Below are 18,516 nucleotides of genomic sequence, written 5' to 3'. Positions count from 1 at the left end.
GTGAACATAAATAAAACCAGAATGCAATGATATGCAAATTTCCTCATCATTTTTTTCCTCATCATTTTATTCACAATGGAACATAAACAGCATATCGGATGTTGAGACTGAAACGTTTTACCATTTCATGTAAAAAACATTAGCTCATATTAAATTTGATGGCAGCAACACATGTCAAAAAAGTTGAAACAGAGTGATGTTTACCATTGTGTAGCATACCCCCTTCTTTTAACAACTGTCTGCAAGTGTCTGGGAAGTGAGGAGATCAGTTTCTGGAGATGAAGTAGAGGAATGTTGTCCCATTTTTGTCTGATGCAGGATTCTAGCTGCTCAACAGTCCTGGGCCTTCGTTGCTGGATTTTTCGTTTTATGATGCGCCAAATGTTTTCTATTGGTGAAAGGTCTGGACTGCAGGCAGGCCCAGTTTCAGCTCCCAGACTGTTCTCCTGTGAAACCATGTTGTGGTGATGGATGCAGTATATGGTTTAGCATTGTCTTGGTGAAATATGTAAGGCCTTCCCTGATTGTCTGGATGGGAGCATATGTTGCTCTAAAAACTCTAAGTACGTTTCAGCATTGATGGTTCCTTTCCAGATTTGTAAGCTGCCCACGCCATAGGCACTAATGCACCCCCACACCATCAGAGATGCAAGTTTTTGAACTGTCTGCTGGATGTTCCCTCTCCCCTTTAGTCCACAAGACATAACTTATATGTGTGGACTGAACAGCAAACTGTGTCCACAGACATTGATTTCGGGAAGTGTCCCTGAGCCCATGCAGTGATATGCAGTAGAGAATCATGACAGTTTTTAATGCAGTGCTGCCTAAGGACCTGAAGATCATGTGCATTTTGACCTCCAGCCTTGTCCCTTTCACGCAGAGATTCCTCCTGATTCTCTAAATCTTTTGATGATATCATAAACTGTAGATGGTGATCTGATGGTAATCTTCAAAGTCTTCACAATTTTACATTGAGAAGCATCTTTCTAAAATTTTTAGACAGTTTGTCACAGATTGGTGAACTTCTGCTCATCTTTACATTTGAGAGTCTCTGCCTCTCTGAATTGCTCCTTTTATACCCAGTCATGTTACTGACCTGTTGCCAATCAAGCTAATTAGTTGTCAAATGCTCCTCCATTTGTTTTTCTATTTAAAATGTCTAAGTTTCAACATCCGATATGTTGTTTATATTATATTGTGAATAAAATATGTATTGATGAGATTTACAAATCATTGCAGTTTGTTTTTATTTATGTTTTAAATCCCAACTCTCTTTGAACTGGGGTTGTAAATTTAAATTATATATTGCAACCGATGCAACTGTTGGTTTGCGTTGTCTCAGTTATTAACAGGAACACACAGACACACACATCATATACCCCCTACCTCCAGCCCCCTGCTCAGTTATCAGCTTTAATCTGTCATTCAGACCAGTAGTCATGTCCACCACTGAGCAGCCACAAAGACATGAAACCTCTAGTTTAACCTAATGTCATGTTAAGCACAGTGTGGTTCAGCCATAATGCACACAAACACCCACCCCCCTCCTGTCTTCATTAGCCTCTGAGAGCAGCCAGTGGAATCAGCCACTGACTGAGCGCAGGAGTGGAGACAAAACAGTGAATCGGAGGGACAGCAGGGATTTCAATAATAATAGTCTTTGATTCTCTTTGTAGATCTTGTTCAAGGTTTTGCATATCTAGGAATCAGGCAGTCACAGACAGAGAAATCACAAAATTATGATGCAAAAAAGTGCCACACTTCAACAAAGCGATCTCATCTATAATATTACACTACTCTATACACTAAACGCTTATAATATAGGCAAATCTCAGTCCGTCAATGATGAGCAATACAATATAATATAAATAATGGTAATTATACAAATCAAATTAAAGCCTTGTGATAACAGTGAGAGGGGGTTACACACTATTCCATTGTGAAAATGGAGTCAGCTCAGTCAGCCATAATTGTTTTTGATGGTTGACCCCTGACATTATCCTTCACCCTGACAAAGCTTTGACCATGGATCAAACAGCATCTGAAGCCGGTTGCACCCACACATTCCCAGCATCAGAAAATGCTTCATGAGAACATTTTTGTAACTTCGAACCAAACAATAGAAAGGATTTGAGTCTCTCTAACAAGTTTTGGTCCCCTTCTCAACACAGCCACTACCACCACTTCATATGAAAGTAAGCTTACACTTTCAGTACACTTTTTGCTTTTCAGTGATTAACACTTATTCACTTTTGATGTGATCAGACGTGTTGTTTGAATTTATGAACTAATTCGTTTCAAACTGTTTTTAATAAAGGTCCATCCAGCTTATAGATAGATCACATTTGGCTGAGATATATTCTTTACTTCTCTTCAAAATAGTCTTGCCATAATAGATGTAAAGACAGTGGGAATACCATACTCCAAACTCCAGTCCCCATCTGTGCAAAATGTTTTCAAATGGGCAACCAGCTGCTGAGAACAGAACAGGAGAGAATCAAGCTGGGACCACTGCAGCATGTCCTGAGTCAGTGGAGGAAGGAAGACAAATTTAAGTCAACTTCAAAGCCTATAATTAGTTAAAATACATATATTGGATTTTATCGACTAGGGACATATTAGTCTCTGCATGCAATTTGGCCTTAGTCATGGCCAGTGCTGTCAGTCTTGTAGCTTTAATATAATTTATGTTCCCAGAGTTAAATTAATAAATTGAAAAAAAAAAAAGCATAAAACTTGTAATTAACTCCACCAAATGCCTTGCTCTCTCTGTTTAAATGAAGAAGTTGTTTCCCCATGTCTTGCTGTCACTTTGAACATTGGCACCACTTAAGACTATTGCACTGGGTCAAGCTCATGTGCATTTTTGCAAGCTTCACATAAAACCAGAAAGCCCGGTGACCGGCTCCTTATGTGTGGGCCCAGAAAACTTAGCTTGGTCGGAGTGTATGAATTGAGAGGTTTCAACTTGCCATATGGACTCTGTGTCCAGAGACCATAGGGAACTCTAATATCTGCCACAATGTCAGCATAACACATAGCAATTTTCATATTTGTCAATTTTTTCAACTATTATAATTTGAAAGATATCTTTTAGATATGGCATCATAGCATTTGTCTAGGTTACTACTGTGTTACATAGAACATTTTACAAGCTACATACAACATCTACAATAAGCAAGTGCACAAATGCAAAACAATTGCTGTTACACTTATGCAAGACCTTGGACAATCCTAAGCAGATGACATGTTTTGTTGATAGTGAAAGAAAAAAGTACATTCAAAGCCAGCAGCAAACAGACATTAAAATGATATCTCCTTTAAATGTTAATGTAGTGTTTCCATTTGTAAAATAAACTCAAAATACAGACAAAAATAAAGCCATAATTGTGGAATGTGCAAATGTTTGGGCAAAGTGTCACAAATTACAATGTTTCTTTACTAGTTTGAAGCACAAGTTACAGAATAGATGCACACAGTGCACTGATAGCTCACAACTTACTTAACAGAGCAACAGATCTGATTATTGAGATTCAATCCACTGATAGCTTTGTTCTTGTCAGGGTGTTATCATGTCTCTCGGGTACATCTCAAGTCGGTCATTGGCAAAGCTATAAGCTCTACATATCCTAAGCAAGATCGCCTTCATTTAATCTGCTTCTTCACTTCAGGGGAAAAAACAAACAAACTTAAAAACACTTAAATGAGAGTGTGATTTACTTCTTGAGGAGACAAAGTAAAGACAGTTGTAATCTCTTCCTCCAGAACACATTTCCCAAACGACTGATACTTTTCCAAATGCTTTGCATAGGTCAGACAAGGACTTTACCTGCAATGAGGTCGCTGGTAAGGCTTCTTTCTGATGAGCTATAAAGACCGTATTTGTACAGTGAAATGATTCACTGTCTACAAGCCTTTTACCGTCATGGATGCCTTTGCCTGCATATGTACAGTTTTAATGTAATTTTTTTTGGTTGTTTTTTGTTAGTTTTATTTCTTGACTTATCACATTTCCCTTTAACTGATGTTTTTTAATGACATTTCAGGTGACCAGAAAGTTCTTTGACATCTTTAATAACCTTCCTGCTTTGTAAGCTTTAATTAGATACATTTTCAGTTCTGCGGTCTGTTGTTCAAAAAGAGCCCCTGGGTGAGTGTTAACAACAAGATCTGAAGAATCAGAGAATTGGTCAGCTCTGTCATCAGCTGACAGCTCCTAATGACAGTTTTCGACCTGCCTTACAACTATTAACAAGTCAATTAATGCCTAACAAATGACTGAACGTCTGAGTGCTACACATAGAAGGAAAAGAGTAACATCTGTCTTTTTTAGCTTCATAAAATAAACAGTGCATGAACGGCTGTGGTAAGGCTCATGGGTTCTGTTTGCTGCAGGGGCTGTAATACTTTGCTTCAAGTTGTGTCAAGACACTTGAGTATAATTGTCAACACTCATTTTATCATCAATTGGGTCTCACCTGTAAGATGATTGTTGATTAAGATCTTTGGATTATGTTCAAGAGCTAATAATTTTTAATTAGGGAATTGAAACACACACTCATTTGTCCTCTTTGAAGATGACTGCCTCCCCAAAATGGCCGCTCTCACACACATCACACACCAAGGAGCTTGTGCTCTCACATGCATGCGTACATATTATCCCATTATTTAACTCACCTCCTCCATCATCCCAGGCTTACGATCTGTGTCAGATGTCAAATCTATCAATGCTAGATATACATTTGTGCAGCTTGTTTTAAATATGCTTCATAAGCCTTGGTGGTTTCCCGTTCAAAACCAGTTCTTAAATGTTGCCATAAATTATGACCGTGTTATCCATCACGTTGTATGGCCAAAGCTCCCACACACATACATACACCCATTCATGCTTTCTGCATACGTGAAAACATAAATCACTGTTCAGTCTAATACAACTAATCTGTGTTTGTGTCTGTGTTGCTTATACATACTAAAACATGCATAATCACACACTGTACATATCTGCACATGCCTTTGCATTCATATTGTATGCTCTAATGCTGTGTTAACTGCTTTTGTGTTGTGACTCTGTGTTGTGTGTTGTATCAAAGGGCTGACATCGTTATCTGTGAGTCTGCTTATTGGTGTAAACAGTTTGCTTATGAGTATTTCTACAGGGCTTATACACTCACAAACACAAATAAATACACTACCCAGAGACATTGACTAATGTGGGTCACTGGTGATAAGAAATGTATTATGGCTGAGCATATTTAAGAAGGACATGTGCACAAAATAAAGAAAGGGAATTGTAGAACTGCCTCCCTGCAAGTCATCCCTGCTCTTTTGGGATTTTTGAAAATGCATATTTTATTAAGCTGAAATATGACTACAGTGCACAGCAGTATGTTTTTATGTCCTGTAAAACATTATGATAGATTTTTGAAAATTAGTCAATCTTCTCTTTATTGCCACTCTGCACAGAAGCACCAATATCTTTTAAGGTTTATGCCTGGCTATGTGACGCTGTTGAGGTATGTTTGTCATGATAGTATTGAACAGCATATCTGATGAAAAATGGATCAAGGTGCCCTTAACACTTTTTTGGAAGCTAGTCTAAATGTTGATATCTTGACACAAGTGTCTGGGGCTCATTTCATTCATAACAGGGCGGCTGTATTGCTTTACCATTTCTAGTCTATATCTGTTCTACCAGGGGTTTGCATGAAAGAGTTCTGTCTTTGGAAACAATCTCCGAACAAATCAAAGAGTGAAGCAGCTGTAACGCTGCATGTCAAATTAGATAAAGTTGCCAGTGTCAGAACTCTTCCATAATGGTGACATTTGTGGTTTTGACCATGTCTGATATGTCATAAAATCCATGTAGATTTAGCACAAGAAGAACGGGCACTTCCTTGTGTACCAGGTTATTTGGTGCACCTCTAATTTGCAGTGGTTGAGATTTAGAAGGGAAATGCCGCTCTCCTCGTTCTAACTCTATGTAATGATCTGTGTCTCTGTGGCTCGAAGCTCTCATATTGCCTTTTTGTTTTGTTTTTGTAGATAAGTACTCTGTGTTGAGGGGTGTAGCGGGCGAGGGGGAGAGAGGGAGAGAGCAATACAAAATGCCATTTAAACATCTCCCCTTTCCAGGTATATAACGACTGTGTGAATGTCTCTCTGAGGACACAACACAGAACAACCTGCTTAACTGTGTGTGCTGACTGACTGCCATGTCTTTCTTCTCGCTCACCCCCCACCCGTCTGTCTCTCCAAATGACTTCTCTCTTTCCACAACCTTACTACTCTTTCATGTGCCTGATCTTGTCTGTCACTCATCCTTTCTCCAACTCGTCTGCTGTTTGTCTGCCTGTGCGTCTACTTGGCTCATTTTTTCGGCTTGTTTTAATTTTCCCACTCCAATTGCATGCACACAAATACACACATTTCTATGAATTACTCCACACCTCTCTTACATTGCCTCTGTCCTTCTCTTTACTGCTGTCCCCCTTGCTCACACAAAACCACATGAACATCACACACTCAACACCAGACACAGGCAGATGGCCCATCTGCCAGGCAAGCTGCTGCTCCGTGCCCTCACAGCCCCAATGAGCACCCTCTTGTCCTGGGTGGTCAGACTCAGAACCTGACCCCCAACACCGCCAACACCACTGCCCCCAATGCCACGCATTACCAGCCCTCAGCATGCTGCGACATTCCTTGTGCCCTGATTGTGCAGCACTCCTACGAACCCAACAACCCCTCTGAGCTTGCCCCCAAAATGAGAATGACAACTTTCACCACCTCACCTCCCACTCCAAGGTTATACATACAGTAAAAGATAAAATTAAATTATTGGGTAGAAATGCTTGAAGACAGGGGCTGTTTGAAATTTCATATGTTAATGCTAATGTGATAAATTACATGATGGACATCAGGGAGCAGGGATTAAACGTTGGCATTTACAGTATATCAAATTTCTGCCTGAAGCAAATGTACCTCTTATAAAAAATGTTTACACCTGGCATATTGCCAGCTGTGTGTAATGATGTCTTTCTGCCATTAGAGGGTGTTGTCTCTCTATCTAGGGGCATATAAAGCATCATCTTTGATAAGGCAGTCAGAGTTTCATGCTCTGTAAAATTATGCATTCATGTTAAAAACCTGTAATAAACTCTTTATTTTGTGTAATATAGGTATTTTTTAAGACCTCATATTACAAATGAAGCCAAAAGAAACATTCTGCAGTTCTCACTTGGCTTATGTCTCCAAAACAAATCCTTTACAATACTGCGTAAATTAGCAATGTACATTTAAAGGCATTTCTGACATCTACATATATAATTTTGTCAGTACAGATTATAACCATTTGGGTGATTACTCATGTTATTCACTTTTCTTCTTTAATGTTACAAAGGGTATTAGAATAGAGGAAAATAATAATATAAATGCTGTCAGGCCTTACCACTTTTCCCTGAAAAAATCTTTTCCTTGCCCCGTCCCTTTCAACAACCTGTTGTAGTTACCCACAAACAGCTAACTGACCATTTGTGATTCACTTTTCTCTTTCACTTACCTTCATCTCTTTTGATACCAACTCTGCCCCTTCAATATCCCCTCCTTCAAACGTTTAGTGTGTGTATGATAGTGTCACGACAGACATTAGTGCCCCCTTGTCCTGTCTTTCCTCCCACTGTACCTTCCTCAGATGGCAACCAGGGGGCACCACTGTTGGTGCCCTCTGTCTGTGAGCTACATACAGTAGGGCCAGAGCCCCCTCCAGACCCCCCAGACCTGAAGGATACGGTCAGTAATTCTGCCTTTACCCCCAATAATATGACTGCTTTCCTCACAAGACCCTGTTTGACTGCACCCAAACAATATTGCCTTGAAGGCCAAAACCCCAAATGTACCTTAAGTTCAATGACATCCCTCACTACCCACCACCCAACTGTGAGACCCTTCATAAAACCTTACCTTACCTTACCTGTCATAAACCTAGAGAAGCACATTACCATATGTGTTTAGACAATGTAAAAGTTTTGGAAAATCTTTTCAGCACCTCCAAACTGAATCGTCTTCTCTGTATATTCTCACATCATTCATTGCAAACTGAGTTCCCTGCACCACTCCCTATCAAATAAAAGCATGATACACCTCTCACTGAGTGTTACCATCCTTTAGACTATGTGGATAAGTTATATATGTAAATATAGCCGCTTAATGTTTGAATTGTAATTTGTATAAGTTTCATTTAACTTGTAAGTTAAAGCTTAAGGTATTGTATGTGTATTTAATTGTAGTTTTGAAGACTGTCAAAGATTGTTTGATTGAAGGGAAACAATTTATTGTGTCCGATGCATTTGATCGATGCATAAATCATAGCAGTTGCAGCAACCAATTGTGGCCTTGAAAAAAATTCACTTGAAAACGAGATGTTAATCTCAATGTGAATTTTTTGGCATAGTGGCCTGAACACAGGAGACAACAAGCAGAATAATTACACAGGATACCATAAGGTATTGTTGAACATTTGGACTGCCTTCCAATATTATCAGTTGTATTTGCAATATAATAACCGATAATGTATGGTAACGCTTGACAGTAGATCCAGCACTCTGGAATCGCAGAGAACACAGCATGATGGCAGTGTTTTCTGTGTTTATTCCAGATAATCTGCATTCCCTTAAAGACCTTGTAGAAGTGTGTATGTTTCTCTCTTCCAGTATCCTGACCACTGCTCAGAGTGTGCTTCTCTATCCTTCTCTCCATTTTTTCCTCCTCCCTCCTCACCCCCCCTGCTTCCTGTCACATTTACATTTGCCGATGACCATCAAAAACTTTATTTACTTGTATTCTTTTGTTAATTCCTCTGTCATTCTCACAATACTGAAATTACCTCTACTTGGATTTAATTTTTAATGGTTAAAAAACCTTTGTTTTGCCCCGTGTGTGCTGTCCAACATCCTTCATTTGCTTTCACTAATATTCTTACACTCATTAATTCTGTTCGGATGGATGACACCCCTGAATACAAATACACGCTATACTTCTTCTCTTTCCTTTACGTCTTTTTTCTCCTTTTCTTTTTAAAATTCCCTTAATTCACTTTCCTCCTCCCATTGCTCATCCCTATCATTCTATCCTACTATGACCTTCTTCATTTCTATCATCCACGTCTCCCATTCTCCAACACTGTCTCTGAAACTTTCTTGTACCCTGCTCATTCTCAATCCTTCCATTTCAATGTCTTTATACTCACCTCACATCTCCACTCATTAACCTCTCTTCCCCTTTATCATTTACCATCACTGCTTCCTCTTCTCTGTTCTACTCCTTCCCTGCCCCTCCCTATCTGCAGGACGATAAAGAGATCGACCTGGAGCACCTACACCGCCGGGTTAACAGCTTGTGCACCGAGGATGAAAGCCCCCACAAGCAGTTCTCCACCTCTTCCGTCGATTTAACACCTCTTGACATGGATGCATTGCCGGCTGCGCGCCAGGCACTCGAGCAGATCAGTGATTTCCGCAACACCCACATCACCACCACCACCTTCATCCCCGAGCAGATCCAGACCCTCAGCCGCAGCCTCTCTGCCAAAGCCGCCGCTGGATTTTCCGCTGGTTTCGGTAGCGGCGGCGGGGTAGGCCTCCAGGACCATCGGACTGGTGGTGTGGGCCCTTTTAGGCAGAGGGCTCCTAATGGTGGCTTCTTCCGCAGCCCCATTAAAACAATGTCTTCTATCCCCTACCAGCCCACAGGTCCAGGACCCAACTTTGGATATGGAAATGATCCAGACAGGGGCACCTCCATATGAGGAGTTGCTAAAGAATCGTTAGTTGAGGGAGATGAAGAAAAAGGGGAGGAGCAGAAGGAGGATGCGAGGATGGTTAGAAGAAATACAGTATGGCTAAGCTAAAAAGTCAAATAGATATCTATGTACATAGGAATCTTTCTCTTTTCATTTTTCTGCTTGGGTGTTCATGGGCATCCTTTTTTATGTAGGGAAATCAAATGAGGTGGAGTTCTGTTGGGATGGGTCTATCCTCCTGTGAACCATGCTGATGACGTGCGGGGATTGGGGCTTGAGTCTTTGCTTTATTGTTGTTGTTCTTGTGATTGTTTGGGTGATTATTTGGGGGGGGGTGTGAAAAGGATTTTTTATTTCTGTTTTATGACATGAGAACTCTCTCGTGTAATGGAGATTGGATGAAATTACCTGACTTCTGTCTGAACCCCACTACTTCAACAACAGGATGTACGTCTATATTCTTGTGAGCTTCAGGGCTGCCATTGGTGGATGACTAGTGGTCTTTAGCCATGAACAACTCCAAGGGGCTTTAACTTATAATAAGCACTTATGGGGCAGTTATTTTATGAAGGCATATACTATAACATATAGTTTTGTCTGTAGCTCTGGCAATGCATATAGCAACCCCTTGTAGTTTTGAAAAGGCCCCATCTCAGTGATTATTGGAAGAATCCCCTTCTCCAGTTTTACTCTGCCTTTTCGCTATGTGGGAATCCATACTCTCTCTTCTTTGGTGTGGTTTCACCAATAAATTGGATTCCAAATCTGTAATCATCCCCAAGATGGTGTCCATCTGGTGGCCTGACTAGACCTAAGACTTTACAGCCGAACACATGCTCACACCTTGGTGGTGCACCTGTTTGAAAACTGTTGAAATGCCATGACAGTGCAACAGTATGGCACTGATAAATCGCCAGTTTGGTGCGTCGATCTTAAACTCTTTCTGCCATTTTGGTGCATCGGTCTGAAACTGTTTTCACCATTTTGATGCACATTAAAGACTCCTTGTCAGTCCCACTGCACTGTACCAGTGCCCACAGACCTGCAAGTGATTGTATGTAGATCTGACCATTTCTTTCCTCACCTGTATTGTGCTATCTGCTTTTCAAATCAAGGTGAGATTCTCTAATCAGAATTTCAGAAAGATAATATAAAGGGATGATTAAAAAAAACACTTAGAGGAAAAAAAACATAAAAGACAAGCTGAAAGACTTCAAAGGCTTGTGCTTATTATATGTCTTTTATTGAATTTTGTTTCAAAAAAAAAAAGATTTTAATATGTGGAATGTGTTTTGGTCAGGAAGTACAAAAATAGCATTGTTCTAAGCTGTCTACTTGTTTTTTTCTCTCAGCAAACTTTGAAAAACTGCTAAATGAGTGCTGTTGTCTCTGGTTTTGCATTTCATTAAGTCATTGAAACTTTTATATTTGATTTTACTTTTTTCTTAATTTTACTGCTGCCATGGCCCAGCTGTTAATAAGATATAAACTCATTCTCTAAGGCCATGTCATTTTCGAGTTCATAAATCACTTCTTTTCAAGTTCAAGTGATGAAATTGAGTTTGTGTTAAGGAGAAGCCATTGCAACAGCATCTTCAGTACAGTACAGGCCTTATATGTCAACTAGTTAGCTGTACCCTCCTAGTGTCCAGTCAAGCCCAAAATATCAAGGTGTACTGGAAACATTTAAAAGCAGCAAATCTATGGTTCTACAGGAATGTCACAAAGAGTCAACAGCCATTGGAAACCAGTGGCTGTCCTGTATGAGATGAGTCCGAAGTATTCTTTTATTTCATATCTGTAATATTAAGGGTACTGTTTATATTACTTGTTTTTTTTAAGTGCCAATTAATTAAAATGAGACCATTAAGGTGCATTTTGGGGTGGGGAAGGGAAATGGTTCATTAACAGCATTAAAGGAATATTTTGTGGATTAGGGCATGGGGTGGCCAAATGGAACCAAACCTTTTTCACTAACACTGTATTAATAATTGATAATGTTAGTTGTTTAGAAGAAGTTTTCAGTTTGTTATCTTTAAGAACTAAAACCGCATAATGTTGTGCGTAGAGAACTCAGTCAAGCCACAGTGTTTTAAAGTAAAGCATCCTTAGGCATTCTTTTCTTATATTAGGCTACAGTATGGCTATTGAATGACAAATAGGACATTTACAAAGTTTTATTTAGTATAAATGAAAGAGGCATTATACAAATGTATATTTTACATGTTGAGGCTATTTTTGTTTAACAAAAAGAAAAGAGTATATCATGATGAGATTTAGAGTTGAGTTTAGAAGTCACATTACTGCATTTGGTTTTCCAATGTCCTGCCCATGGTCAACAAAAATACATAAACTCTTCGCTTTTCTCATATCATCTTGAGTTCATTTTATTATTTGCTGGCTAAATAACAAGAAGTGGCAAGTTGATTAAAAAGAAAGCATGCACAAACTTGCTCTTGCGCTATCTGTTAACATTTTTAATTTCATACATAGAACTACAGGATTTACTTGATAATTTTCAAAAATTTATGATGTACAGTATTTAATATAGGCCTATTTTGTTGTATGTGTTGCATATTATTCAAAAACTGAACAAACGGGGCCTCTGTCACAAGTGGCAAAGCTTTCTGTGTATAATTTGTCTAATAAACAGGTTTTCTACAGTGGGATTGTATTTGTTGTCTTTGTTAATCTAGACAACCCTGTGTCAAAGTTTCTACATTGTACATACTTGTACAGCGTACTGGTAAGTTGAGCCAGATACTGGTAAGTATTGATGTTTGGATTTAGAAAGAGTCCCTGTTTTTGTAAGTATTCTCCCCCTCACTCTTTTATTATTTTATCAACATTTGTCATGACCAACCTCAAACAGAATGATCATTTGCTGCAAGATTAAACGATTCTTGAGAAAATCCAAAAGGTTTTAACCTAATAAAGACTATTGTACAACTTGTAGTGCTTTATTAATAAACCTAATTGATTTAATTAGGATCTAGGGGTCACATAAATGGAAAAAATACGAATGCCAACTATAACATTGTAAATTGTGTGAGTGATGTGAGATGATTTTATGTGTAGGATAGTTTTTCAAGCATGAGCTAATCTTTTGTGTCTTTCACTTCAAACAGGCTATCACTTCAAAGGCCTGTATACTGCTGTTAACAGCTGGATAGACACACTGCTGAGGACGACTGCTGTCAAGTTCAATGGAGCACTACATTGTAGTAGCACTTTTGAGCCAGAGAGTGGCACTATTTAGTTCCCATTGTCATGTCCTCAAAAATAACTCCATGTGTCGACAGATAAGACGTGTTGCCACCTATTGAAAATTAATATTTAAACTGAAAGATGCCGATGATGCTTTGAATGACAAGGGTAATAACTGAGCGACAACCATTTTGACACAAAGGTAGTTTCTTATTGCTACAGGACAGCTCACAGTAAGCCTCTTAACCGTTTCAACCCTGCCCCGCTTTCTTTTTTACATAGGGTAAAGTTCACTTTAAATGTATTGGTAGTTTCAGTGGTAAATGTGTCGCCCAAAATAAAACTTTTTGAAAGAACTTTCTAGATCTTTCCATGTGCAGACGTTGCAGTGTGACACTGTAGAAATACAAATATCGAGTATACGATTTGATTGAATACACAACCTGGTGTTTTTCATATAAAAAGATGATATGTTTTTGTTAATAAAGTTTTTTTTATAAAAATATAAATGCTGATATATTATTATGGTTACCACCTGTCGGCACATAAAGTGATTAAAATCAGCTCCACCTTTGACCCTTGACTCCGCACATGTTTTGCCGTAACTACCATAATCGTTTAATGTATTGTAAGTATTTGTTTAAAATACATTGTTTTCTATCGAAGTATATTTACTTTTGTACTTTAACTAAAATGTCAATAATCTGCTAGTACTTTTACTTCAGTAACTTAAATTCCCATTTTGCAGTGCATGGGCCTGTGTAGCTGCAGGCTGCTCAGAGTGGCCATGCTGAGCCTTGTTCTCCATGACAGTATTATGACCGCTAGTGTAGCCTGTATTTTGTATATAACATGGTCATCATTAAAAGTATTAAACTAAATTACTGCAATGCAGACAGTGGATTAGATACCATGAAGTATTTGAACTACAGATTTTTTAATACTCGAGTAAATATTCGTACTTTACACCACTGTATAAAACAAAATACACTTATAAAATAAATACAAACTTCAATATTTCATAATTGTGTCATGTATAAGCATAGCATACTCAAAGTTTCAGTGCACGTAATTTTAAGATAATTCTCTTAATGCTATATGAGAGCACTCTACTAAAAGCTACAGCATGTTTGTCTTTGGTGGACTGAAGAAAGGCTACAGTTACTTTGTGAAAGCCCTGTCCAGCTCCCCTCACTCCAGTCTCGTGCCCGTCGCGCCCTGGTCTCCCGGGAGATGGGAATGAGAAGCGGCAGCACGCAGACTCCTCTCGCCCATTGGAATGGGAGTCCCCCCCCTCTCCCTCGAGGAGCCCCCCAGGCGTGACCAATGGAACATAGAGTCTCCATTGTGGCTGCGACACTTTAATAATCGCCAGCTACAATATCCAACCTGTCGGTAGCTTCAGGAGCTCGGCCCGTCCCGATGAACAGAGGGCTTGTAGGTGGGAAGAGGGGGCGAACACTCGGCGCCAGACCTCTAGCCCACAAGACGTCCCCATGATGAATACATGAATAAAAAATAGAAAAGATTGATGTCGGGCTATCTCTGAAATTATGGGATTTCTTCCCACAAACTGCATGTTCCCACAACTCCCCTACTTATAGGATCGCGCCTCTTTCAGTATATGGACAATATTCTACACGTCCGCATTACGCATTTATCATAGCCTGTTTTTAATCAGAGTGTATCTATTTGATTGATAGTGTTTAATGTCGTTTTCTTTCGCTCCGAGTTTCCCCATCAGGTCATTAATATTAAGAGATTAATGTCATTAGGAGATGGCCGTGCGTGGGCAGGTGCTGTAGGCCAACAGGTAGGCGTTATCCCCTTGATCATTGTGCCTCACACACTGAACTACTGTATTTTACACATAGCTGTGGCTATATCCTCCTCGTCCCAAATTGAGTGTGGCCATTATGTTAAACTGCTAATTTCCACCCAGTAATTAGCCCATTGTTCATTTGCTAGATTTAGCCTAAAGTCTGCCTCTCAGTGAGTATGGGTGCTTTGATCAGTAGACTGCAGGTGGTTCCCTAAATAACTATAATTTGTTCAAACTGTATTTTTCCTGCCTATTGTCAAACTATAGTTCCCTCCACCTTGTTCACGGCTCTTATTGAAATGTCTGGTGATGAATTGAAAAGTTAAGCAGTTATATCCTGTGTTTGTGTATGTTTGCTTGCTTACTTTCCCTTCGCTGCTTCCAGTAGAATCCGCGCGCCACGTTCAGCCAGTGTCAGTGCGGAAACAGTGTTGAGCGCGAGACCCCGGCTCATGTTTCCGTTCCCTGTGAAGCCTTTTTTGGAGACAGGGCGTTCCGAGAGCTGGATCAAAAGGTTTTCGACCCTCAACAAAAGAAAAATGGAAACTGGAGATGATCTTAGAACGAATGAATTGACAATGAGAGCGCGAGCCCCAGGAGCCGCGTTTTTAAGCCGACTTGGTCAAACTTTTCTTAGCCTAAATTATTTTCCCCCTTTTATAGCAGATTTTTCTCAAGGATTAATTTCAATTAGAGCTGTGTGTGATGCGCAGTAATGTGTGTTGGCATATTGGATTAGCGCCACACTCCGGAGGGAAACTAATCATCGGCTGCCAATGGGACATAACTGTAAACGCAGCCTCACCGAAGATGCTGTCACTGATTATACAGTTGGGGATGGCAGCTTCCTCTTCTTCCTTCCTTCTCCCTCCCTCTGGCATGCCTGAGATGGACAGACACGCGCACAGGTAGAGATTCTGTCCCAGCTGCGCACGTCTCGAGTTGTCCACACTCCCCATGCACGTGGGTCCTGTGGGAGGTTCCTCTTACCTCCCTTGCGTTAAGCTCCCCTTAAATTGTTACGTTATCATAAACAGTCCAGTTTGGAGGGGTCATAATCACCTCTCTCGGGTTTTACCGAGACTTCTCATTGGATGTCAACACGCGACCAGCGCAAGGAGGGGGGCTCCCAGGCGCGTGCCGCTTTTTAAACGGTCGCAGCGCCTTGAGACGGAGAAGGAGTCCTGCACGCGACCATCATATGCACACATTGAGACACCGTCTCCAGCTACTTTTTTCTTCTATTATTGGTAGTCTTACATTTACCAACCTGTTGGGGTTTCTGGAAGCATGGAGGTCCTGAGCGCAGAAGACTGGAGAATATGCGCAGAGCAGCAGAGCCCGAGAGTGGTTGAGAGGGGAGGGGATAGGCAGCTCGAGGAGTCCTGCTACCAACCTGGATTGACGCTCGTGGACAGTGGAAGTGACCCACGCGCCTGGCTGGCTCCGGTTCAGCCTTCTGGCACCTGCGCGGCACAAGCCACTTCACCCGACTACCTGCAGCACTCGCCCTGCCCGAGCGTGGGCTCCTACCACGGTGAGAAACGCTGCTTTAAACAGTTTTGGAACAGCCGTGAAAAAAGTTTCACCTGCATTTAAACATCCGATGCATCCGACACGTTATGTGCAGTGTTGATGACGTCCTTTTTCCCTTCACAGAAGTTTGCAAATAGGGACAACAGTCATGACTTAAAAAAAAAAGTTGATTTTGCACAATATAAACTCTTCTGCTCCCACAACAGTAGGCCGTATGCATTTCTTGTCAAACCAGATCAGTTTCTGTTAGTTAACTTTTTTCATTTTTCAGACAGTGGATCCCCGGGGTCTTCCAGCCATCCCAGCCCTCCCAGCTACAGAAAATCTGCCAAGAGCTCCTCCTCTTCTACGCTCAAAGTTAGGGACTTGTGCCGCCTTAAAGGCACGGTCACCGGGCCCGCGGACGAGGCTTCCCCCAGACAGAGAGCCCCGTCCAGCAAACCCGTCAGCGGCGTGCAGAGACAGAGGCGCGTGGCCGCCAATGCGCGCGAGAGGAGGCGGATGCACGGGCTTAACCACGCGTTTGACGAGCTGCGTAGCGTCATCCCGGCGTTTGACAACGACAAGAAGCTCTCCAAGTACGAAACTTTGCAGATGGCCCAGATTTACATCAACGCTCTTGCTGAGCTGCTCCAAGGTCCGGTCTCTGCCTGTAACAGCACCGACATGTCAAACAGTAACAGCAACTCGCCAAAGTGTGACACTGCGCTCTCTTTTGACGGGACGACAGACAGGGCTTCCCCTTCACCTTCGGTCGGGGGGTCGTGCAGGGGACGTGCGGCAGTGCCCCACTCAGGAAGTAGCTTACCTGTCCATATCAGCGGGGTGCCTTTCCGCTCCTCCTTCGACGACGGCTCGTTTTCCGCCATGGTTGTTGAGGAAGCGATGTGTTCGGCCTCTCCCTCATGCTCCACTCGGGCGGGCAGTTCGCTGGCACCGGTCGGAGGTGGGAGAAAAGAGTCTCCCCGGAGTGATGGAGAGTTTTCCCCACACTCGCACTTAAGTGACTCGGATGAAATAGTGATGGAGCTCCACTCTAGTGAAGAAGATGACCTTTCAGATCTGAAGCTACCTACTCACCATCACCACACAGTTTCTTTTTAAACAACTGGAAATGAAGATAAAAAATTAAATGTTCACTGCAGCCGACAACAGAATAATGTCCGTAAACCGTGTCAATCGCACCTACACCCTCTGTTGCTAATGCATTCGTTAAAGCATAGAAAATTATTGCGTCACAAAATTCACGTTGTATATTTAACAATGATCTATTTTATCAACTTTTTGCATAATTAAAGATTATTTTTATGTGAAATAGGCCTAATTCGGTTCTGCCAATAGATGTATAGCCTGTAATTTTTAGTTTCCATGGAGACGTGGCTGGAAGACCCCTCTGCCATGTCGCTCACAGCACTGCCATGGGTATTTCCCACGTCACTCCGACCAAAAAGCTGTCTTCCACAAAATCATATATGTATGCATAATTGCTTGTATTTGATGATGCAAAGGAAACCTTTTTGTAGCTATGAAATTATGTTTTGTTTTGTCACGTTTTTGTTAATTTGTTTGTATAATGTATTTTGTTTTGCAACTTTAAAAAGTTCATGTGCACTTTAAAATCTACGAGCCAGAGGCTTGAAAAATGCGACTTCTGTTTTCAAACCATAAAAACATCGTGTTTGTTTGATAGTGTAGTACTGCCAATTAGTCTATTTAATGTAGCCATCATTGCTGCCTTCTTTTGTATTTTCTTTTGTATCTTCAGATGAACTTGAGTGTCTTTTGCTTTCACTGGATGAGATTAATAGACATGTATTTATTGTTGCTTCATTTGCTTTCCTTTTTATAACTCCATAGTTAAATTAGCTCAAAAAGCTATCATTTTGCCATTTATTGTTATGTTCATTTGATTTTGGGAATAAAAAAGCAAATGAAAATGTAACTTCTCTTTGTCTTTAACCCCGTACAATGAAATACTCTAACATTTTAAATAATTCCCAACTAAATTATACGAGGCTAATAGCCTACCACGAGACAGTAGTAGGAGTAGTAGTATTAGTAGTAACAATAATAATAACAATAGCTTTTGTAATACAAAAGTAAACTTTTAATAAGTTTTAAAAATGTATGTTTATAAACGTATTAGATAGGCCAC

At 40.6% G+C, this 18,516-nt stretch overlaps 2 protein-coding genes across 5 annotated transcripts in view; both read left to right on the top strand.

Annotated features, from left to right (window-relative positions):
• grid2 (glutamate receptor, ionotropic, delta 2) overlaps positions 1-12,459 on the top strand; it is a 443,522-nt gene extending 431,063 nt beyond the window's left edge. For 2 of the 4 annotated variants that reach the window (XM_067521709.1, XM_067521712.1), the window contains one exon: positions 9,344-12,459. In XM_067521709.1, coding sequence (XP_067377810.1) covers positions 9,344-9,802 — 459 coding nt within the window. In that variant the 3' untranslated portion in view covers positions 9,803-12,459. Of the gene's footprint in view, positions 1-6,532; positions 6,805-7,504; positions 7,789-9,343 lie in introns of all 4 variants that reach the window. The other 2 variants (XR_010915583.1, XM_067521711.1) reach the window with 2 other exon arrangements.
• A 3,336-nt stretch (positions 12,460-15,795) lies between these two features.
• Positions 15,796-18,271, top strand: atoh1a (atonal bHLH transcription factor 1a). Its single transcript, XM_067522568.1, has 2 exons — positions 15,796-16,362; positions 16,633-18,271. The coding sequence occupies exons 1-2, from the start codon at positions 16,116-16,118 to the stop codon at positions 17,463-17,465; spliced, it is 1,080 nt and encodes a 359-aa protein (XP_067378669.1). The 5' UTR covers positions 15,796-16,115; the 3' UTR covers positions 17,466-18,271.
• Positions 18,272-18,516: the final 245 nt, after the last annotated feature.

The sequence above is a fragment of the Channa argus genome, chromosome 11 (genome assembly GCF_033026475.1).
Source record: "Channa argus isolate prfri chromosome 11, Channa argus male v1.0, whole genome shotgun sequence".
In the NCBI taxonomy this organism is placed as follows: domain Eukaryota; kingdom Metazoa; phylum Chordata; class Actinopteri; order Anabantiformes; family Channidae; genus Channa; species Channa argus.
Note: the sequence above shows the minus strand (reverse complement) of the source record. Positions and strands in the feature narration are given on the sequence as shown.